Here is a 19,977-nt window from a genome sequence, read left to right as displayed (position 1 = left end):
CGCACCGGACCCCTGGCACCGGGCACTGGGCACCGCGGGCGGGGTTCACGTCGGGCCGATGGCACCGATGGCGCATGTCTCGTGCAAGGCCAGACATTCATCTCCCTCGTCATTGTTTCCAAGTACCGTCTCTTCTTCGAGAATGGCAAGAGAGACGTCGGAGAGCTCCATGCCATTGACGAACATCTTCTGCAGAATACTAACAGCTTTCGACCTCTCTTGACCGGCCATCACCTGATGCTGACTCTTCGAGACGTGAGGTTCTGCAGCATCCTCATGATCCGATGTGCTATTGAAGCTTTCATTATCGAAATTGGCCAAAGCTTTATGTAGGTCTGACATCCACAGGCTGAGCGCTGCTCTGACTTCCAGGAGTTCTGCCATAGAATCGTATGGTGGTGCGTCGATCAGTGAATCCAGTCGATGTGAGATGGGCAAAGCGTCAGCTAGCTCTCTGGCCTTGAGCTGATGAAGAGCCTTTCGTTGCTCGGAGGTGTCGCTTTTGAGACTTTGCATTTCGTCGAGCTCTGATGCATCGGGAGCTGTGGCATTATTGGCTTTTCGAGCACGCCTCGAGCGGTGCTGGACTTCGTAGATCCACACATTGAAGAGCGCTGGATACACCACTTTGGCGCTGAAGGCAGAAGGTGGGGTGTTGTGTCTGTGCGGGTACTGCAGGATGAGACGCTCGTAGTAGTCTCGTGCCAGTCTGAAGCCTTCATCGGAGAACACAGGCGCAGAGGCCGAGGACAGCTGTTCCTGGTCGTCAGCACTAGGCTGTCGCATCAAGAGTTCAGCGGCAATCAACCAGCGTCCATGCAGCCTGATGTCGGGCGCATTGCCATCGAGAGAGGTGCGTAGAATGAGGGCCCAGGTCCTCGAGGCGCGCTGCCAATCATGATTGAGCATGCACTTGTGAAGAATTGCTGCCAGGTTATCGAGATGCTTGCGTCTCAGGGAGGTGGAAGGGTGGTCGGAGGTCTGCTTCGGAGCATAAAGGGGGGGATTAGAGCGCGCAAGTTCCGCTTCCACGGAGAGTGAAGGCTGGGGCGAGACTTTCGCAGCGGCATGGGGAAAATTGGATGCAAGCAAGGGCTCGTCTCGAGACCATCCGGCAACATAATATTGATCTCTTTTGTTCACTGGATGGAGGACTCGTGGCTCGGTGTGGTCTTGCTCGACCTTGACCGCTGGGCCTTGGTGATCTTGCTCATGCTCATGCTCATGCTCATGCTCATGCTCATCGCTATCGCCAGCATGGCGTTTGCGTTTGCGCTTGCGCTCGGCTTTCTGCTCGCGCGTGAGAAACGAGTGATGTGAAGCGGGTGTGAGGTAGATCGGGGCGAAGGAAGGCATCAAGTCTGATGTACGGAGGACCTCGTCGAACTATAGGTAGGCTATGGGCCATGGGCCATGGGCCTCTAGAAATTGGAGTGGCGGTGGCTGTCACCAACACATTCCGGCAAGCGATGTCACGCCGTCGTCGCCGTGGGCCGTGGAGCGACGGCGATACGATACTGCTGGGTTGTCGCAGACCTGAGATGGGGAAGAGAAAGGGCTGGTTTGGCCTGGCTCCGTTCGCTGCAGGACGCAGAGTCCCCAGGCGACGCGGACTCCGCTGAGTGGTTTATTAAGCCTTTCAGACAGTGCTCGTGGGCGTAGCTGTTATTATTATTATCATAGGCGTCGGCGTGGGCGGGCCTGTGCTGCCGTTTCATGCAAGACGGCGCACCACGCTAAAAATGTAGATCCCTGCTCCACGCCGCTCAGCGCATGACCTGCCTACACCTACACCTACCTGCTGCAGGCTGGATGCTGGATGCTAAACCGTAAACGCCGCATGCTGAACGCGCAATTCTGACTCCACCGCCATCTCACATCCGCTCTCCCAACACCGCTCATCGCATCGCATCGCCTCGCATCGCCTCCGCCCACCCCGTTTCTCGCTCTGTCGGCGGCAACATCAGCCGCACCCCACGGCGGAAGGAGGCATGCAGTGACCGAAGCTGGCACAGCTGACGCGCAGTTGGCACTCTCTCTCATCAAAGTCCCAGGCGGAGCGCACCTCTGGACCATGGGCCAGTCCCAGTCCTCGTCGTCGTCGCCCCAGCGCCAAGCGCCAATACAGCAGATTGAGCAGCGCTCGAGCAACGCCCGACGCCCCACCAGGAGGGCATCGGTGGCGGTGCGGCGCATACTGCAGTCGACCTCGGAGCGAGCGCATAGCAGTAGCAGCAGACAGCGAGACGATGCCCACGACCTGCTCCCAATCCGCATGCGACGCGCTGCAAACATGTCCCACAACCGCCTCTCCTCACTCTGGACCCGCCCTGCCGATGACGACGACGACGAGCCGGAGAGATCCATCGTCGACACGGAGCCATCGCGCAGTGCCACTTTGGTCCGGAGAACGCGTTCACGATTTCATGAAATGCTTCACCGGAATAGCAGTCACGCCAGCAGCAGACCAAGCCTCCTCTCTCATCTACCGCGCAACTCGTACATGCGAAGCGCCGTCGACAGCACCCACGACGACCACGGCCTATTTCCCCCCCCGCGCTTGCCATCTATCGGCCACTCGTCCAGCTTCGAGAACGACATGTTCAGCCATCAGCCACCCGACTCGGACTCTGCACCCCGCTCCGAGAGCTCACATCGCACTCAGAGCAGACGACTAAATGTCCTGCGACCCGACCGCCCTTTCCGACATCTTGCCTCACTTCGCCGCCGACGCTCTCCCGACGACGCATCGCCCTCCATATCATCTGTACGCCCAAGCCGAAATGAGGATCAGGCGGCCATGCTCAGCAGGCTGCTGAGCGTGGCTGCAGCCGCCACCGCAGCCACTTTGATGGGAGATGACCACAATGCATTGAGGGAGGCGAGGAGCCTGACTGGCAGCACTGGCTTGGGAGATCTCAGTGGCAGTGGCGAAGATGGAAGCTTTGACGGATTTCTTCGAGCACTGCAGAATGGTAGGATAGCATCTGCTCTCCGACAGGGCAGCACCGACTCGGAAGGCGATGCTGCCGGCTCGAATGGACAACCTCTGAACTTCTTCCGAATGTTTCGCTTCGGCCCTTCGCCCGTCTCCGAAGGACATGATGCAGCCAGTGACTCGGCGAGCGCGAATGGCGACGAAGGACGTCTGGTTCCCATAATCATAGTAGGTATACGTTCCATCTCTCCAAACTCCAGCTCTGGCTCTGGCACTGGCTCTCCAGGTGACGACCTGCCACCCTTCATTGACGCTCTTGGCAACTTCCCAACCCCCTTGCCGGCACATGCCCTCGGGACACACGGTCACGATAGCATCGACTCTATCCTGCGACCGCCGCAGAACGGCACGTCCTTTAGACACAGGAGGCGAGCCAGTATGGGAGGCTTTGGCATGGGCAGGAGCAGATTGAGCGATCGCATGGACGACCAGCGAGATCACCGGTCTCCGGACCGACGTAGACAACGTCCTTGGAGTGTTGCGAGCTCCAGCTCTAACCTTGAGCCTCGTCCACCGCCTGCGACGCCTGCGAGCCCAAGTCCAGAATTCAGCCGCATTCCGAGCAGGAACAGCACGCCCAACCATTCGCGGCCGACCTCACTTGTCGCCAACAGCATGCGAGATTTCGAAAGCTCCACTTCTCGACGTAATAGTATTCTGCACCGCGCTTCGGCAACCAGTCCGCTCAGCGCTCACACTGAAGAGACGGCTTCAATACGCTCTATGCACTCCGCTACCGGTCTGCTCGGGGATTCAGAACCATATCGTCTGCACCGCCGCTCAGATACAGCCCCAAACATTCACTACCCTCGATTTGCTTCTGGTCACCCACGGCGGAATGGCATGGTCGAGCCCGATCACCTTCCATCACTGTCGCGCTCATCTACAAGCAACGACACCGATTCGACTAGTCACGACAACCGGAACAGCAGCAATGACTCGCGTAGCTGGATCATCTACGTGCTTGGCGGCTCTTATCCCGAAAACCATCCCATTCTGACGACGCCCAGTCTGTTCACCGAAAACCCTACTTACGAAGACATGATGCTGCTATCAGCGCTGCTCGGGCCGGCCAAAGCACCTGTCGCTACCGACGAGGACGTGCAAAGCGCAGGCGGCATTTACACCATTGAGAGCGATGGCGGCATGACGCAAGATGCCGCCAAAACCGCTGCTCTTGTCGCTGTAGCGACGGAAGGCGAGGAGCGCGTCGTGCTGGACGACGACCAACGTTGCCTTGTTTGCTTGTGCGATTTCGAAACGAAGGAGGTTGCACGCAAACTTGTCAAGTGCAACCATCTGTTTCACAAGGAGTGCATCGATCAATGGTTGACCACTGGTCGCAACTCATGTCCTCTCTGCCGCGAGCAAGGTGTGGATGAGAAGAAGCCAGTGGAGAGCGAGAGCGAGAACGAGAGCGAGAACGAGAGCGATGCAGCGGCTGCCAACGACAGCAGCTCCAGGTCGAGCGAAGTTGTCGCTGGTGCAGACGTGCCTGAAGTGGCGGAACTGGAAGGCTCGTAGCGCGAGTCTATACCAAGGAGGGAGTTGATGGCTCATTTGCTACTGACATGTGGCTGCATTTTCATGATACCCGTTCGCTTCAGGGACAAGTTGCCAGACCTGGAAATGGTTGGTGGTGGATATACAGTTTCGGATACCTGCGTGGCGTTTCACGGGCTAAGCTTTTGTTGGCGACAGCGGCAAACGCGTGGTGGACATATGTCTATACGGACGGGAAGCAAGGACGAGGCAGTGAACTGCTTGATTGGCGATGATTTGGGTGTGGCGCATGGCATGGCATAGGACTCAGGGATGGGATGGAAGATATGAGATGCACCACAGAGGAGGCCTTTGCTATACATCTCCTGGCGGCTTCGAGGAAGTGTGCATTCATCCTGCTCTGCTCCTACTTTATTAACGACATGACGACTTTGAGTTTTCCTCCTGGTAGTGGGTGAGCGACAGACAGACATCTCTGTTGATGCATAGCGAATTGGTCAAGGCATTGTTTTCTTTTCATATACACTGTCTCTGCCATCGACCTGTTCGAAGCTGAAGCTTAAACCTGAAGAGTGAACGCCATCACTAAAAATAGGAACATTCCTTCCGGCCAGCATCGGCCGTGACTTCCTCACTCACTTCATCGTACACCTCGTATAGGGTGTTTAGACGATATAGAGGCGACGACGAGCTCGCCGATAGCGCGAACGAGGACAGCGAGGCCGGAGAGGGTAATCGACACGATATACGTACTATCGGACTAATAACTATACGCTTGACTGTTGCGAGTTATCGTGAGTGCGACCTACCTGAATCCTCATACTAATAACCCACAATAAGTCGCTCGCGCATGCTAGTTATCACGGCTTCTCTCATCACAAACTTCTCGACAATTGCTTCTTCAACCCCCCGACACGGTTCTCAGCCCAAGAACGAGCCTGGCATACACCTCTTCTTCGCATTCTTCAACAATCCTCTCCAATATCCCTTACTCTTCTTATCGATTCCCTTCTCTGATTGAGGCGCCTCAATCAGCTTCGCTCCTGTCATTTCAGTCACGTCAAACGCAGGGAAAGGTTCCAAAGGACTGCTGGTCCGGTATCCCATACCAGAGACGACTCGAGTCGCAGATGGCGGTGTGAAAGTCCGACATTCTTTGCTGGCGGCAGGGGTAGTCGGTTCGTCTGGAGCTTCCAGACTGGCCCAGATATCGCCGAGAGGATTGTTGGTAAAAAGAGGTTGCAGCAGGGAATCATGTCTTTCTACGCCGGTGATATCCTCAGACCCAGACCTAGACCTAGACCTAGACCCAGGCTCAGATTCAGGCTCATAGTCGGAAGCCGACGTTGGCTCAAAAGACTGTGAAGCTCGATAATGTTCTTCTCTCGAGAACGACGCAGGATGTTGCCTTTGGAAAACGTGATAGGCTTTTCGATCCCGTTCCGAGCACTCGGCGAGTGAAGGATAGCCTGGCATGGAACTCATATCGATCGGAGTGTCATTTTTCCAGTGGAAACCCCGTACGCTTGGAGTGGAGGATTGGCTGGTGAAAGATGAGGAGGGTGGAGACAGGTTTCGTGAGTCTCCGGAAATAAAAGGCCATGTTGACGCTTTCGTCGACGTGCGAGTGCTGTCGATAGAGATGGCAGAGTCGGGTGGCGATGATGATGATTGGGCTTCTTTGAGGATTATGCCGGCTCTCTCGAGGGCTTTGATACCGAACGGATCGTCGAAATCGTTGCCATCTTTGGCACTTGAGCTGTTTGCTGAGATCATGCTGCTGGCGAGGATTTTGGCGTCTGGACCTGATGGATCGGCAGCAGCCCTCCATCTAGCCATTTGACAGAAGGCAGGTGGATTTGCGGGAAGCATTTTGGAGATTTGATTGATCTGGTTGTACGTTCCGTGCATCATGGCAGTCTTTCTGTGAAAGTCGCTTCGTGTTGTATGACTCTAAAAACAGATATTGCAGGGAGAAGATGTGACCTTTATATGGAGTGACCATCTTGTCCTCCGTCGCGATGTGGAGCTAGCTGTACATGCGAGTGATCAAAAATGTCCTCTTGTCCTCAGTCAAATTCGGAGGTCACAGAATCGCCTCCTCCACAACCACCCTTCTGGGCCGCGAGGGGGGCTCCTCGGTCGCTATAAGTGCCGGCTTTGTTTAGAGAGAGAGAGAGGGAGGGAGGGAGGGAGGGAGTGTGTGTGTGTGCAGGCTTGGCATGTGAAAGCGCCATTTAGAATTTCCGTGACCGCGATTTAGAAAAACCGGAATCAATGTCGCCAGTCGAAATATAAGCTTTATCACAGAAGTTTTCAAGGTCGGATAAGGCTGAATATGGGAAATGATGATTGGTCGCAAGCAGGGGGTATTTTGAAGCACGTATACAAAGCGAAATGATTAGTAGCTGTCCTGGCGCCACTGGCCTCGCACCTTTTTGTATGTGTCGGCATCCTGCTTTCCACCGAGCGCCTCCAGACCAAGACCTCGCTCGATCCACTCTTGACTGCCCATCTCAGTCAAGCGAGACAAGGCGCGAGCAAAGGCAAAGGCCTCCTCATCACCGGTAAAATAGCTGCTCTTCTTCAAGGAGTCCATGTTCATGCCGAGATCATCCATCATCATGCGCATCGCGTCGTCCACGTCGCTGCCTTGCTTTGTCTTTTTCGCCGCCTTGGCAGCGTCGGTAGATGTAGATGCCTCCTCGATCACGTCGTCAATCTCGTTTCGCGACATGAACAATTGGGTGAGGGGGACGGCAGTGGTCAAGACCAACTTCGCACGCGATTCGTAGACGGCATCGAGGAAGGTGATGAAGCGGCGGGCGAGATCTCGAGATCGATAGTTCATGCCAGGCACATCCGTCACCACAAAGGCATCGTAATGCCGCACCAGCTCGAGATAGTCGGCAGCACCGGTGGCAGAGCCGATGAGCTCGTTGAATGTGAAGCAGCAAGCTTTGCCCGAGGCCTTTGGCACGGTGATGTCTCGACCCCACACGTGCTGCACATCAGGATGGGGCGGATCGTGGGCGAAATCACCGAGGAACTTGAACCAATTTTCGGCGTGTCGCTTCGCAGCCGGGTCCAGGGGATGGTGGTAGACGCCGGACGGCGGACGCGGGATTTTGCGATAGTCGGTGGTGGAATCCAGATTCAGCACGCGCAGCTGCTCCTGGAGCAGGGCGATGCACGGGAGGAAGGATTCGCGCTGGATGCCATTCTTGTACAGCTCTTTCGGATGGCGGTTCGACGTGGTGACCAGCACGGTGCCATGCGCCATCAGGCTCTCGATCAGGCGGCGCAGGATCATGGCATCGGCCACATCTGTACACTGGAATTCATCGAAGCACAACACGCACGCCTGCGCCGCTATGTCGGCCGCCACGAAGGGGATGCAGTCCATGTCGTTGCCGTGCTGCATCTTCATGTGATGCAGCTGCTTGTGCACGTCCTGCATGAAGTTGTGGAAGTGGATGCGTGTCTTGTGCGTGATGTTGCTGGGGAGGGTGTCGTAGAAGAGATCCATCATCATCGTCTTGCCGCTGCCCACGTCTCCATACATGTACACGCCTTTCGGCAACTCACGCCGTGGCTTCATGTCTCGCACGCCTCCATCGCTCTCGCTCCTGCTCCTGCTCCTGCTCCTGCTCTTGCCCAGCAGTGATCCGAGGAACGATTTCTTCGTCGGCGTCAACGAAGCGATGGTCGGCTTGACGACTTTCGGACGACGGTAGGTGCTCAAGGCATCGTGGAGATCTTGCAGAGCCTGGATGATAGTCCTCTGGTGCTCGTCGTCCCGGAGCCGCCCCGATTCCACTCTGCGATCGTATTCTGCAATCGGCCCATGCGAACTCTGCTTGACCTCGGACACACTGGCCATATACCGTCTTGAAATGCTCACGCCCATGCTCTTTCTCCCTCCCGCCGCCCGACTCGCACGCCCGAACGAAGTAGCCGTCGCTGTCTTGGGAGCCATTCCGCTCTCGCCATCATGTCTGCTTCGCCTCGCTAGGCATTCGGAACATACTGCCCTTCGCTGTGCTCGCACTCGCACTGCACCCGACCGGGAGGCAGCTCTGACAAGACTCTGCAGTGCTTTGACTGCCTCGGCCGACGCCATACTCGCTCCGAAGAATCATGTACGCAATACAGCACAGCTCTCCCTGTTCCTAGCTGTGTTGAACGCAAAGCAAAGCTTCCGAGAGAAGGGGCCCCCCGCAGTCGGAAAGTGGTACGTGTTGGTCGGTATTATGATACTATTATCCCATGGCAGGAAGCGTGACGAATAAGACGGCCCGTTACTCTCTGTAATTGACTCCCTACTCGATATCGATATACACTCGAGCCCGCCGTTGCGCACGCCTTCGACTGATAGATACAGCTCTCTACTCGAGCCTACTGCCGAACATATACCTGTTCCTAGCCATCGTAAACGTATGCCTGTTTCTGGGCATCGTAAACGTATTCCATGCATGGTCCTAGGCATGGCAAACGTACACCTGCCCCTCGGTATCGCAAACTTATCTTATGCCCATTTCTAGGCATCGCAAGCGTACCATCGTCGCATCTTTAGAGATACGGCCTGCGACTACAGACTGCCGAGCTCCTCTACCTGGAGAAAGAATGATAGTATTCGCCAAATGTCTTATAAAGGTACTTAGGTCCTCTATAGCAACGAAGCAGTATCATCTCTACTACTATAGCGACTCGAACCAAGCATTAGCTAATAGTCTACGATGCATACACGTTGGTCTATTATTCTATTCTTTTTAAGTTCGAATGTATTCGCAGCACCAAAGGCGCCGACTGTTAAAGCCGACGCTCTTAGCGACCAACCGACTTGCGGTTATCCAGGCTTTGGTGGAGGCTCCGGTGTATGCTACACGTTCTAACCCTGGTTGAGTCTTCTGTCTAATTGCTCTAGGCGAGCAACTGCGCTAAAGCAGATGCAGACCAGTGCCATGACCTAATCAATGACACTGAATATAATGACGTACGCCACCCTACTCTATTAAGACTCCTCGATCTAATCTAACATCTGGGTAGTGCATCATTCTCACTGGTTATACACATTCTTGGCAGGCATGGGTGTGAGCCTCAGCAGTACTTACAATCCGTTGTTAGGACACTGATAAGCAGTAGTGAAGACAACGGGATAGTCTGTGACTGTTACTACTGGTAAATCGGGGAAGATAGCGAGCCTTAGCGAAGCGTCTGAGGGCAATTGGGGATGCGGTTGGCTGGGTGGAATTTGGCTTCACCAATTTACAAACATACATATGACAACCCCAATCTCGTCTGTAATGTCCCGCGGGATTCATCCTTCACCCATGCCAATATATGCATTTCCAATGCCTGCCATCCTGGCCACTTTCCTTTTCATCGCACTGTCATCTGCTTTGATCTTTCGGTCATCGCTGACGCGAGCGAGCTGCCAAAGCAACGCCTCGCGACCGACTGGCGAGTGGCAGAATGACGATACTCCACCGGAGTCTCGACATGCTCATTGCCTGTCTTCGCGCGAGAATTCTCCCTCACTTGCGTGCCTGAACGTGCCAGATTCCACTATATCGGATTCGGCATGCAGTGGCCAGCAATCAACGGTCAGCCGGTAACTGCAGAGGTTCTGCAGCCAAGCTACTCGACCATGAATAAGACGCTATTCTTCTCTTCCTATGATGTCGTTGAGCTGCTAAGACCTGGACCGATTGTCCTGCCTGGTTGTTGAACTTGGAAAAGGTGTTTACACCGCCGATGTGGGACTTGGTGGTCGATATGCCAAATTCAAGGCAGCTGGTGCCCCAGTGCCACTCAAGCTCATTGCCCAGCTGGAAGTGACTTGCTCCGATGGCCAAGACTTTACGATCATCTCGGATGAGACATGGCTGACTACGACCGAGGGTCCGCTACTAGAAGCGTCATGGTACGGTGGTGAAGAATATGACGCTCGGCAGAACATTGACCCTCAATACTTGCCGCAGGGAGATCGCAGCGAGTGGCAGCTAGCGAATCTCACGGATGAACCACACGCCGAAAGAACAGGACTTCACTGCTCTGAGAATCCGCGTCAGCGCTGGCAGAGTCGGCAGTACAGACACGAGTGTCGGGTTGCTCAACAACATTCACAGAATGTCAGACCAGAGCATTCAGAACCAGATGTACTCCGTCATGACGGACTGCCCGCATCGCGAGAAAATGGGCTGGCTGGAGCAGCTGCATATCGCGATCGATCCGATCTTCTTTGGATATGACCTTCGAGCCTACGGCAGACATTTAATGAAGCAGATTGTAGATGCGCAGAATGAGCAAGGCAATGTACCCACCACTGCTCCTCAGCTCACCGTGTTTGGTCTGTATTCACCTTACAATTTTGACTTGGCTCCAAACTGGGGCGTGTCTATCATCCTCTTCGCATGGAAGCACTACGTCACTTACGGAGACCTTGAGATTCTTTCCGCTCATTGATATAGGCGCTGTCAATCCAGAAGATGTGGAAGCAGTCTATCGCCATCTCATCCGATCAATCAGGGACAATGGCACTCACTGGACTGTCGGCGAAGTCGGCCTAGGGCCTCTCTTCCGAGCCTTGACACTACCTCACGCCTACGACTATCTGCTGAACGAATTGATGGCAAAGACCGATTACCCCAGCTACGGCTATTTCTTGGAGCAAGGAGCCACGACTTTACCCGAACATTGGGAGGGGTATGATGGCAACGGCAGTCTTGATCATATCATCTTCGACTGCGGCGATACTTGGATCTATGGCCTGGCTGGGATGAAGCAATCTCAAACCTCGATCGGTTGGCGAAGCATAGATTTTGAGCCCATCTGTGTTCCGAATGTCACTTTCGCCTCGACGGAGTATCTCTCAGTGCGTGGGAGAGCTGCTGCGAAGTGGGAGAGGCAAGAGAAGCTGTTCGTCTATAATGTCACTGCGCCGGCTGGTAGCACCGGTTCTGTATCTTTGTCAGCGCCGCTTAGGAGTATCAAGCTTGATGGAGGTGACGTTGAGGGTCAGCTCGGTGTTCATCATGCGAAGCAGGTCGGTGACAAAACTACGATCACCATTGGTTCTGGTTCTTACTTCTTCGGCATAACTCGAAAGGATATGTCCTTCTGCGGGACTTAGGGCCTGCGCATGTGCCAATGCTTTTCGCTCGCTTGTTTCAGCGGATGCACGAATTTCTTGAGCGCATACTGATCGCTGTAGCCGAATCACAAAGGGGCAGAAAGTATACCGGCAACGGTCGTCTCGCTGAAAAACGCTTCGCATTTCGACTGTTCGCATAGTCAACTCAGCGTTCCTCCCCGTGATCGCTGATTCAACCATTCTGCAAAAATGGATGTATCTCAACCGGACAGACAACGCCGTACCGAAATATATCAGCCGTCGCACCCATGCACCGTTCTGTTCCAAGGAGACGACGACACCCATCAAGTGGCTTCTGTGGGTCAAGCTGAGACTGATAGAAGGTTTCCCGATACGCAACACAGGCTCAAAGGACGAGTTGCACATCAAGTACACGCGTGCTGAAATCGAGACCAACTTGGCGCCTAAACACTATCGTGGAGCACGGATCCCTTGCAAGAACCAGAAGGGAGCATTTGATGGCCGTGAACGGCTTCTAGGAGAAAGGCAGAGAGCCGCTACTCATTAATTGATTCGGGTCTCAAATGAGGGTGAGGGCTCATACCGACTTGGTCGTCTGCAAAAGGGCGAAAGAGCTTATATATTCCAGATCTACCTCCACACAGTCCCTCGAAGCTCGGTACCTGAGGCACTGATCCTCGCTTGCGAGGGCCTGACGACAAGCTGGGCAAAACGACTACTTCCTACCACGAGTATATTGCGTACGCCAATATATATTAATACTATGCTTAGGCGGCGTAGAATGGCCATTTTGGAATCATTCTGTCTATTTAGAATATTTATGCGACGTTATGTTATAAAGATATAGTCGATGCCCGAAGCCGACTCTAGCTTCTAGCTAGGAAAACCGTATATACCTAGGATCCATTAACAACTAACAATACCGTAAAAATATAGCATTAGTATAAGCTTGTAGCGCGTCTAATTTCAAGTAGGAAATATATAAGGTAGCAGCGTATAAAGTATAGTACTAAAGGATAATCGCTAATTAGTAGAGGTTACTCTTAAAGCCGGCTTTAGCACTAAAACTAGTACTAAAACATCAAATCCCTAACTACTACTAATATTCCCGATATGTATATAAGCTTATAGCTATTACAAAGGCGACTAGGGAATATATAAAGTGTTTATATATGCCGTATCGTATTCTAAAGATATACTTAACCTATAGAGGAAGTCTTTATCTAGTCGACTATTATATAAACAGCGCTCTAATATAGGGCGCCGTATCGTATATGCGTCTATCTCTTAAAGCGTATTATAGGCGTTTAAGTCGAGCTCTTTTGTTGTCGCTATAGTAGGCAAATATCTAAGCCTATTTTAGTTAAGTAGGTCTATTTCTATATAACACAAAGCACTAACGCCGCCTCCGGCAAGCAGCGCGCTTTCTAGCTCTAGTTAAAAGACTTCCTCTTCCGCCGCCTTTTCTCTCTAAATTCGAGCGATCTATATAACTATACCTTAATTGCCGCCGCCGCTGCTATATCCTCTAGCGACGAAGAAATAGGCGAAGCCGCCTTGCCCGAGCGTCCTAAAGATAAAGAGATAGGAGATAGCGACGACCTCGAGTAATAGATTAATATTATATCGAAAGGTATATAGCTTACGTCGATAGTAGACGATGTCTTTAACGATACTAAAGGTCGAGAAGCTTTATAGAACGATATAGAAATTATAAGACGCGAGCGCCTTATAGCTATTATAGTAGAGGCCGCTCGCGCTAGCCTAGTTAGTAATCTAGCTAAACCGGTAGTCGAGGAGTAGCAAGAGGAAGAGATTAATAATATCGATAAAGATAATATCGATACTAAATTAAGTAATAAAAAAGAGGAAACCGACGAGGAGAATACGAACGCTAATCCTACCTACGAGCGCCGGTACTAAGCAAAGGTAGATAATACAGATAATGTAGATAATGTAGATAATGCAGATAATGTAGATAATGTAGATAAAGAAGATAAAGATATAATCGAAGATAAGAAGACTAGGGCAAAGCGCCTCGACCGCGAGAAGCGTATGCCTATAGAAGAGTTTAATAAGGCGATAGAAGAACTCGAGCGTCTTTAGATCGGTCTAATTAAGCTTATCTAGCGATAGGTAGGACAACTAGGTATATAAACCTATCGCCGCCGACTTAAGTATATTATAGATACATTCTCGGACGAGAAGCTTACTAATAGGCGACTTATATATAGGCAGCTAAAGCAACTAGTTAGTACGCCGTTCTTCGACTAGTACGATTCTAAGGATAGTATAACCGAGTTCGATTTAGCTACGATCGACGCCTAGATTAAAACTACGGCGCTATTATAGTACGACATGCTACGGAACGAGCTACTACCTAATAAGAAGGCTAATAAGGGTATATACGTTTTCGAAGACTCGCGTAAAATAATGCGAAAGCGTATTACCGTACTAATAGGTATCGTAGTTCGTTCGATCGCGTCGACTAATGCCTCTCGCCTTTATAAGGCCCTTAGTATATATCTAGTAGCTAGTAGTTGCCCTCGCTATATACTCGAGGTCCTTAATAATATAGGCATCGTATCTTCGTATAAAACTATTTAGCGTATTATAGCAGAGAATGCTAAAGCGCAGATAGAGGCAATCCGGACGCTTAAATAGGATCTAGATAACAGTTAATAGTATATATACTAGGACAACTTCAATCGCTAACGTAGAATACACGAGTAGACTACTAGCGATACTAGAACCTTTAATAGCTTTACTACCTCTTATATCGCCCGCAATCTATATATCCTAAAAGGTAGCCTAAAGTAGAGCATATTACGGTACGATGTCCTTCTCGACCCGAGCGACATTATTAATAACATCGTAAACAACTAATATAGTCGATAGATCGCTACCTATTTTATAGACTAGGCGCTCGGTAAGCTCCTCGGTATAGAGATCGATTAGTATATAAAGAACTAGTCTTCGTCTACTAAATTTATTTATCTAACATTTCTAAAGATTAAGCCTCTAAAGATAGATCCTCCGAAGGTATACTCGATACTACTATCTATATACGATAAGGCGACGATTAAGGGTATATACGGTGTTATAGACGACCTCTTCCTTAATTTTATAGGCCTTAATCGCGATAGCGACTTCTTTAAGGAGCGGCTAGTTATCTCCGTCGGGGATAATATAACTAATATATATAATCGAAGCACTTAATTCGAGAGTGTTAAGAGCAAGAACGCGTACGATACTCGTAGATTTATCCTTGCCTCGCTAGCATAGTTCTATACCTTTATAAATATCCTCTACGGCCTACTAAAGACTTACTAGAATACTAATAAGGATAGAGAGCTACTTAATTATTGTTTCTAAGAAGATGCGCGCTTCCTAAATCTAAAGTATCTTAGCAACGAGAAGCCTAAGTTCTTCCTTATATAGGGACTAGTAGAAACTAGTTTCGATAGCCGCATTGTCGTAGTATTCGCCTAAATACTAATCGACGAAGGCAAGATGCTATCTATTCGAGGAGATAAGAATCGTCTTAATGCGATAAAGAGGGCTATTAAAGACCTAAGAGCGGTTAAATATATCGATATCCTATTAAAGATATATAAGAAGCTGTTTACGGTTAACGCCTAGCGCGGCGTAGCGACTCTAGCACTAGTGCTAACTCCTACGAGTACTAGCGGCGCTCGTGCTTCTATAGGTACTAGCGGTGCTCGTAGCAGCGCTCGTAGCAGCGCTCGTAGTAGCGCTCGTAGTAGCGCTCGTAGCGGCGCTCGTACTTCGACGGATACTAGCGCTCTAGGGCGCGATAAGTCCTTATCTAGTTCCTTAACAACACTGCCGGACTCGGCTAACCGCTTACCGCCTAACGCGCCGGATCCGGCCTTTACTACTATATATCGTATATTATAGATATGCATCCTCTTCTTTACTACTAAGAAAGTAGTACGTAAAGCGGATATTAGATATCTCTACTATATCGTCGATCTGCTTATTTAGCTATTCTTAAGTAATCGCTAAACTAACTATAGCCGTATGCTAGTCTATCTACGGTAGTTGTTAAGTAACGCGGCGGATAAAGTATTATAAGAGGCGATCCTTGCTTCCGGTATCGTAGTTAGGGATCGTAAGGGCTATGCTCTTGCCTCTAATAAACTAGTTAAGTTCTATAACTACGATTACTCTAAGGATATAAAGAAGTACTCTAATTCTACTTATAGTATCGACGCAACCTTCCGCAAGGTCGCCTTAAACTACGAAGCGTCTCGCGTAGCTAAGTAGATCTTCCGTACTAGTCTTAGTATTAAGAACAACAACACTTATAACCGCAAAGATACATCTGTTATAGTATTTAACCTAGCCGAGAAGATCTTAACCGAGGGATAGGCTAGCTAGTAGAGAAAGGCCGGTGCTCTTTCGGATAATATCGAGCAGCTTAGATACGACAAGCTTGCTACTACTATCGAGGAGCTAAACACTGCTAATCTCCGCCTATATAAGGGCCGTGCTAGCCCGCCACTTCGCTATAAACATAATAAGGATGCTGCTAAGCGCGAAGAGGGCGGAGGAGATCGTAGTCCTCTTGCCGCTACTAGCTAGAATAATAAGGTATAGGCGATTCGTAGGAGTAATAGCTTCTATAAGCTTATAGAAGGCAATCTCGAGGAAATAGACCTAACTAGGAATTAGGGTAGCAGTCTGTTTGTTAGGGCTAGCTTAGATAGCGAGATATAAGGCCGGAGCTAGCTAGGTAGAGGCAGTTAGTCCGATATAGGCTAAGATAGAGAGTTAAGTAGTAATAGTCGAGATTTAGACGGTATTGCAAAGGCTAGTTACTATATCTAAGACGTAATATTATACTGTCCTAGGTCTATGTCCTCCTAGGCCTTATAGCCTTAGGCACGGTTATATGCTAGCGGAGATAGTCGCCGCTCTTGCCTCGAAAGTGCGATAATAGATAGCCGTTATTATTACCTTGCTATTGTCGTACTGCTATTAGTAGAGGCAAACTTTACCTACGCGGCGTATATCGACCTCCGCTTTCTAACCTTAACTTCTTCTTCTTCTTCTATATATACATACTAATATACTAATACCCCTAGCAATATACTAGCTGTCGGCTCTTAATAGTAATAGTATCGATACCTCTTTATCGTATATAGGTAGCTCTATAGCGATTAACACTATTCCTTACTAGTTCTACGGCTTGCTACCGATAGAGCCGCTTGTCTAATAGTTAAGGTTCCTCGGCAGGTAGTTTGTTTAGTCCTTTTAGTCTCCGATAGGCTTTGTCGACGCAAGACGTTGCGAAGGCGACTCTCCTAGCGAGTAGGTATACTATAGCTTTAGTAGGCGTCGACTACGCATTTAACCGAAAGAGTATAGTTTTTGTTAGAACGTCGTAGAGGTCTTAGATAGATATAGCTTATCCGACGGTAGCTAACGGTAAAAACTCTTTAGTAAGGTATACCGAAAGTAGCTAAAGGTAGCGCCTTCCTACTAAGTAGATAGGATAGGTTCGTAGCATTACTATAGGTCTAACTCGGCAAAAACTCTTTAGTAAGGTACACCTTAAGTAGCGGCTAGGCCTAACTCGGTAAAAACTCTTTAGTAAGGTATACCTTAAGTAGCGGCTATAGGCTTCCTACGTTCGGATTCTTTACAAGATAATATACGCGTATCTAGTTAAGTCGGCGTAACGCCTTCGTTAGGACTATTAGTTATAATAACCTTAGTGCGTAAGGGCCTCTAGTGTACTTAAGCCCGAAGGCGCTTAGTCTTAGTCTTATTCTTTACTGCTATACGACTGCAGCACTACTATACGACTGCAGCCCTTTGCGCATTAAGACTGCTATTTAACTATAGTACGCCTCCTCTTCTATTCTAGTAAGCGCATTAATATTGCTATACGACTGCAACGCGCTCGACAACCCTTTTCTACGGTATCTCTAATACTAAGGGCGCGGTTATACTCTATTGTTGTCTAGGTACTAATAAGTGTCGCTTTAGTAATCGCTGTCGTGTTTCGCTTAATAAGTCCCTCCCTATATACCTCGCGTGCTATAGTTAGTAATAGAATGCATTAATTGTTACGCATTGCGCGTAGTATATAGGCTATATATAATACTAGTATACTTCGGAGTATATACTTCTATAGCCGCTTAGTGCTGCTAGTTAATTAGATCCCCGGACGCTACTGTTCGTTTTCTCTGCCTTATATAGTAACTAGTTATCGGAATAATCGTTCTAGGGAGAGTCTAAGCAATAGAGGGCGTTAACGTAAGAGGGCTGTCGTAGCTTCTCGAAGGGTGCTTTTACGAGCGCTCGATATATGTTATCGCCCTATGTATCTATCCTTACCGTATATATTATAGTGCTAATAGCTGCGGTACAATAAGTATAGTGCTAGTCTCGCTAGTCTCGCTAGTCTCGCTAGTAACTTCTCGCTAGTAACTTCTCGCTAGTAACTTCTCGCTAGTATTAGTAACTTCTCGGGTTTCGGAGGCGGTTCTTAGTGCCTAAGGCAGCCGTCGTTATCGTATTAGACACTTTCGCTAGCGCTATTTGCTAGAAACGCGCTAAATCGACGTATCTCGCTACATTAGCAATACTACTATAAAAGTCGCAAAGTCGGCATTGCGAAGACGTAGAAGGAAGTAGCTATAACGTTTAATCCTACTAATTAAGCGCTCTATAATACTAAATCCGGGTCTTAGCGGGACTTAGTATCCTTATCGCTTCCTCGAATTTACGCTTCTCGACTAGCTCTTATATACTATCGATACCTACGACTATCTACAAACCCTCGCCGTAAAGAACACGATAGATAGCCTACTTAGCGAGCTTATAAGGATACGATAGAAAAGCCTGCTTAGCGAGCTTATAAGGACACGATAGAAAAGCCTGCTTAGCGAGCTTATAAGGACATAATAGAAATAATAGAAGAGCCTACTTAGCGAGCTTATAAGGATATAATAGAAGGGTAGTAAGGAAGGACCTTATTAAATGCTATCTCTAGCGCCAATTCTAGTGCTATTTCTAGCGCTATCTCTAGTGCCAATTCTAGCGCTAGCTCTCGCAGAAGCAGCTTAACTAGGCCTGCTCTCGTAGAAGCAACTTAACTAGGCATTATACGCTAGCTCTCGCAGAAGCAACTCAACTAGGCCTATACTCGTAGAAGTAACGCGATCGAGCGTAGTATTACGGCTTACTTTTCCGGGGATAGGACAAGGACTTAGCGAGCTTATAAGGATATAATATTATTAAATGCCAATTCTAGTGCCAATTCTAGTACCATTTCTAGCGCTATTCTAGTGCCAATTCTAGCGCCATTCTAGTGCTAATTCTAGCGCTATTCTAGTGCTAATTCTAGCGCCATTCTAGTGCTATTTCTAGCGCCATTTCTAGCGCTATTTCTAGCGCTATTCTAGCGCCATTTCTAGCGCCATTTCTAGTATAGGCTATAGCTAGTTTCTTACACGCTAGCCCTCGTAGAAGCAGCTTAACTACGATACTTACGACTATCGACACCTACGACTATTTTATACGCTTCGCTCGATAGTACTTTACCTACTCCTCTTCCTACTCCTAAGACTACGAATAACGACTATAGCTACCCTCTTTACTGCCTACGCGGCTACCTGCACGGCTGCTACTAGTTATGCTATATAAGCCTTCGCTACGCTTAGATAGCTTCCGCTTACAACCGCCGCGAGTCGTTAAGCTAGCGGCATTAAGTAGATGTTTAGACTGTTCGGCGGTACGAAGAGTCGCTTCTAAAGGGCGTAGTAGACTCTAGACTCTACAGCCTTAAGAAGGAGAGGCACGGCGCTTATCTCCGGTAGATATAGATACGGTAGGACGGGTAGGGTAGTTACGAGTGCTTCTTATTACTAGAGCCTCTTCTTCTATAATAGTAGTCTCTCGCTAACGGGCTTTACGAGCTTTATTAGCAATCGCGAGCTTGCGGGTAGACTTAGCCTTAGCGGACTTCTTAATAGCTTTACGTATAGCTGCCTAGTCGTCGGTCCGCTGCTATAAGCGGGTGCGTTAAGGGCGTAGCTACTCTAGCTAAGACGCCTAATCTGCTATCTACTAGTTGTCTATACTAACTCTAGCTCTAGCTTTAGCACTAACGTCCTCGCCGCGGTTAGGTTGCTTACCCTTAGCCTTTGCGCTCTTGCGGCTATCGGCCTTCTTCTTCTTAGCCTCCTCCTACGCTACGTATACCTCTAGAGCGATGCGGTTCAACTCGGCGATAAGATTAACAATCTATTATAGTCGATCCTATCGGAAACTATTACCCGAAGCGTCTAGATTATTCTACTGCTTAAGACTAGGAGCAACTTTA

At 49.6% G+C, this 19,977-nt stretch overlaps 7 protein-coding genes across 7 annotated transcripts; 3 read left to right on the top strand and 4 right to left on the bottom strand.

Moving 5' to 3' along the window:
* Nucleotides 1-330: 330 nt before the first annotated feature.
* On the bottom strand, nt 331-1,080 carry MYCFIDRAFT_4626 (uncharacterized protein; the record flags this gene model as incomplete). Its single annotated transcript, XM_007931391.1, has 1 exon — nt 331-1,080. A coding segment is annotated over one exon (750 nt), but the record flags the coding sequence as incomplete, so codon positions are not given.
* A 306-nt stretch (nt 1,081-1,386) lies between these two features.
* MYCFIDRAFT_178226 (uncharacterized protein) lies at nt 1,387-2,196 on the bottom strand (the record flags this gene model as incomplete). Its single annotated transcript, XM_007932115.1, has 6 exons — nt 1,387-1,443; nt 1,477-1,613; nt 1,646-1,701; nt 1,736-1,765; nt 1,795-1,801; nt 1,836-2,196. 6 exons carry the CDS (start codon nt 2,194-2,196, stop codon nt 1,387-1,389), a joined length of 648 nt encoding a protein of 215 aa, XP_007930306.1.
* A 97-nt stretch (nt 2,197-2,293) lies between these two features.
* On the top strand, nt 2,294-5,100 carry MYCFIDRAFT_87921 (uncharacterized protein; the record flags this gene model as incomplete). The annotated part of the gene is made up of 1 exon (XM_007932114.1): nt 2,294-5,100. One exon carries the CDS (start codon nt 2,294-2,296, stop codon nt 4,520-4,522), a length of 2,229 nt encoding a protein of 742 aa, XP_007930305.1. The 3' UTR covers nt 4,523-5,100.
* Nucleotides 5,101-5,290: 190 nt separating this feature from the next.
* Nucleotides 5,291-6,506, bottom strand: MYCFIDRAFT_178224 (uncharacterized protein; the record flags this gene model as incomplete). The annotated part of the gene is made up of 5 exons (XM_007932113.1): nt 5,291-5,323; nt 5,366-5,386; nt 5,418-5,439; nt 5,472-6,437; nt 6,463-6,506. 5 exons carry the CDS (start codon nt 6,504-6,506, stop codon nt 5,291-5,293), a joined length of 1,086 nt encoding a protein of 361 aa, XP_007930304.1.
* Nucleotides 6,507-6,540: 34 nt separating this feature from the next.
* MYCFIDRAFT_178223 (uncharacterized protein) lies at nt 6,541-6,879 on the top strand (the record flags this gene model as incomplete). The annotated part of the gene is made up of 5 exons (XM_007932112.1): nt 6,541-6,642; nt 6,674-6,700; nt 6,733-6,749; nt 6,789-6,822; nt 6,865-6,879. The coding sequence occupies 5 exons, from the start codon at nt 6,541-6,543 to the stop codon at nt 6,877-6,879; spliced, it is 195 nt and encodes a 64-aa protein (XP_007930303.1).
* A 23-nt stretch (nt 6,880-6,902) lies between these two features.
* On the bottom strand, nt 6,903-8,384 carry MYCFIDRAFT_37462 (uncharacterized protein; the record flags this gene model as incomplete). Its single annotated transcript, XM_007931485.1, has 1 exon — nt 6,903-8,384. One exon carries the CDS (start codon nt 8,382-8,384, stop codon nt 6,903-6,905), a length of 1,482 nt encoding a protein of 493 aa, XP_007929676.1.
* A 2,138-nt stretch (nt 8,385-10,522) lies between these two features.
* Nucleotides 10,523-11,636, top strand: MYCFIDRAFT_81125 (uncharacterized protein; the record flags this gene model as incomplete). Its single annotated transcript, XM_007932111.1, has 2 exons — nt 10,523-10,853; nt 10,975-11,636. 2 exons carry the CDS (start codon nt 10,523-10,525, stop codon nt 11,634-11,636), a joined length of 993 nt encoding a protein of 330 aa, XP_007930302.1.
* Between the last annotated feature and the right edge of the window lie 8,341 nt (nt 11,637-19,977).

Source organism: Pseudocercospora fijiensis (genome assembly GCF_000340215.1).
Source record: "Pseudocercospora fijiensis CIRAD86 unplaced genomic scaffold MYCFIscaffold_8, whole genome shotgun sequence".
NCBI lineage: Eukaryota > Fungi > Ascomycota > Dothideomycetes > Mycosphaerellales > Mycosphaerellaceae > Pseudocercospora > Pseudocercospora fijiensis.
Note: the sequence above shows the minus strand (reverse complement) of the source record. Positions and strands in the feature narration are given on the sequence as shown.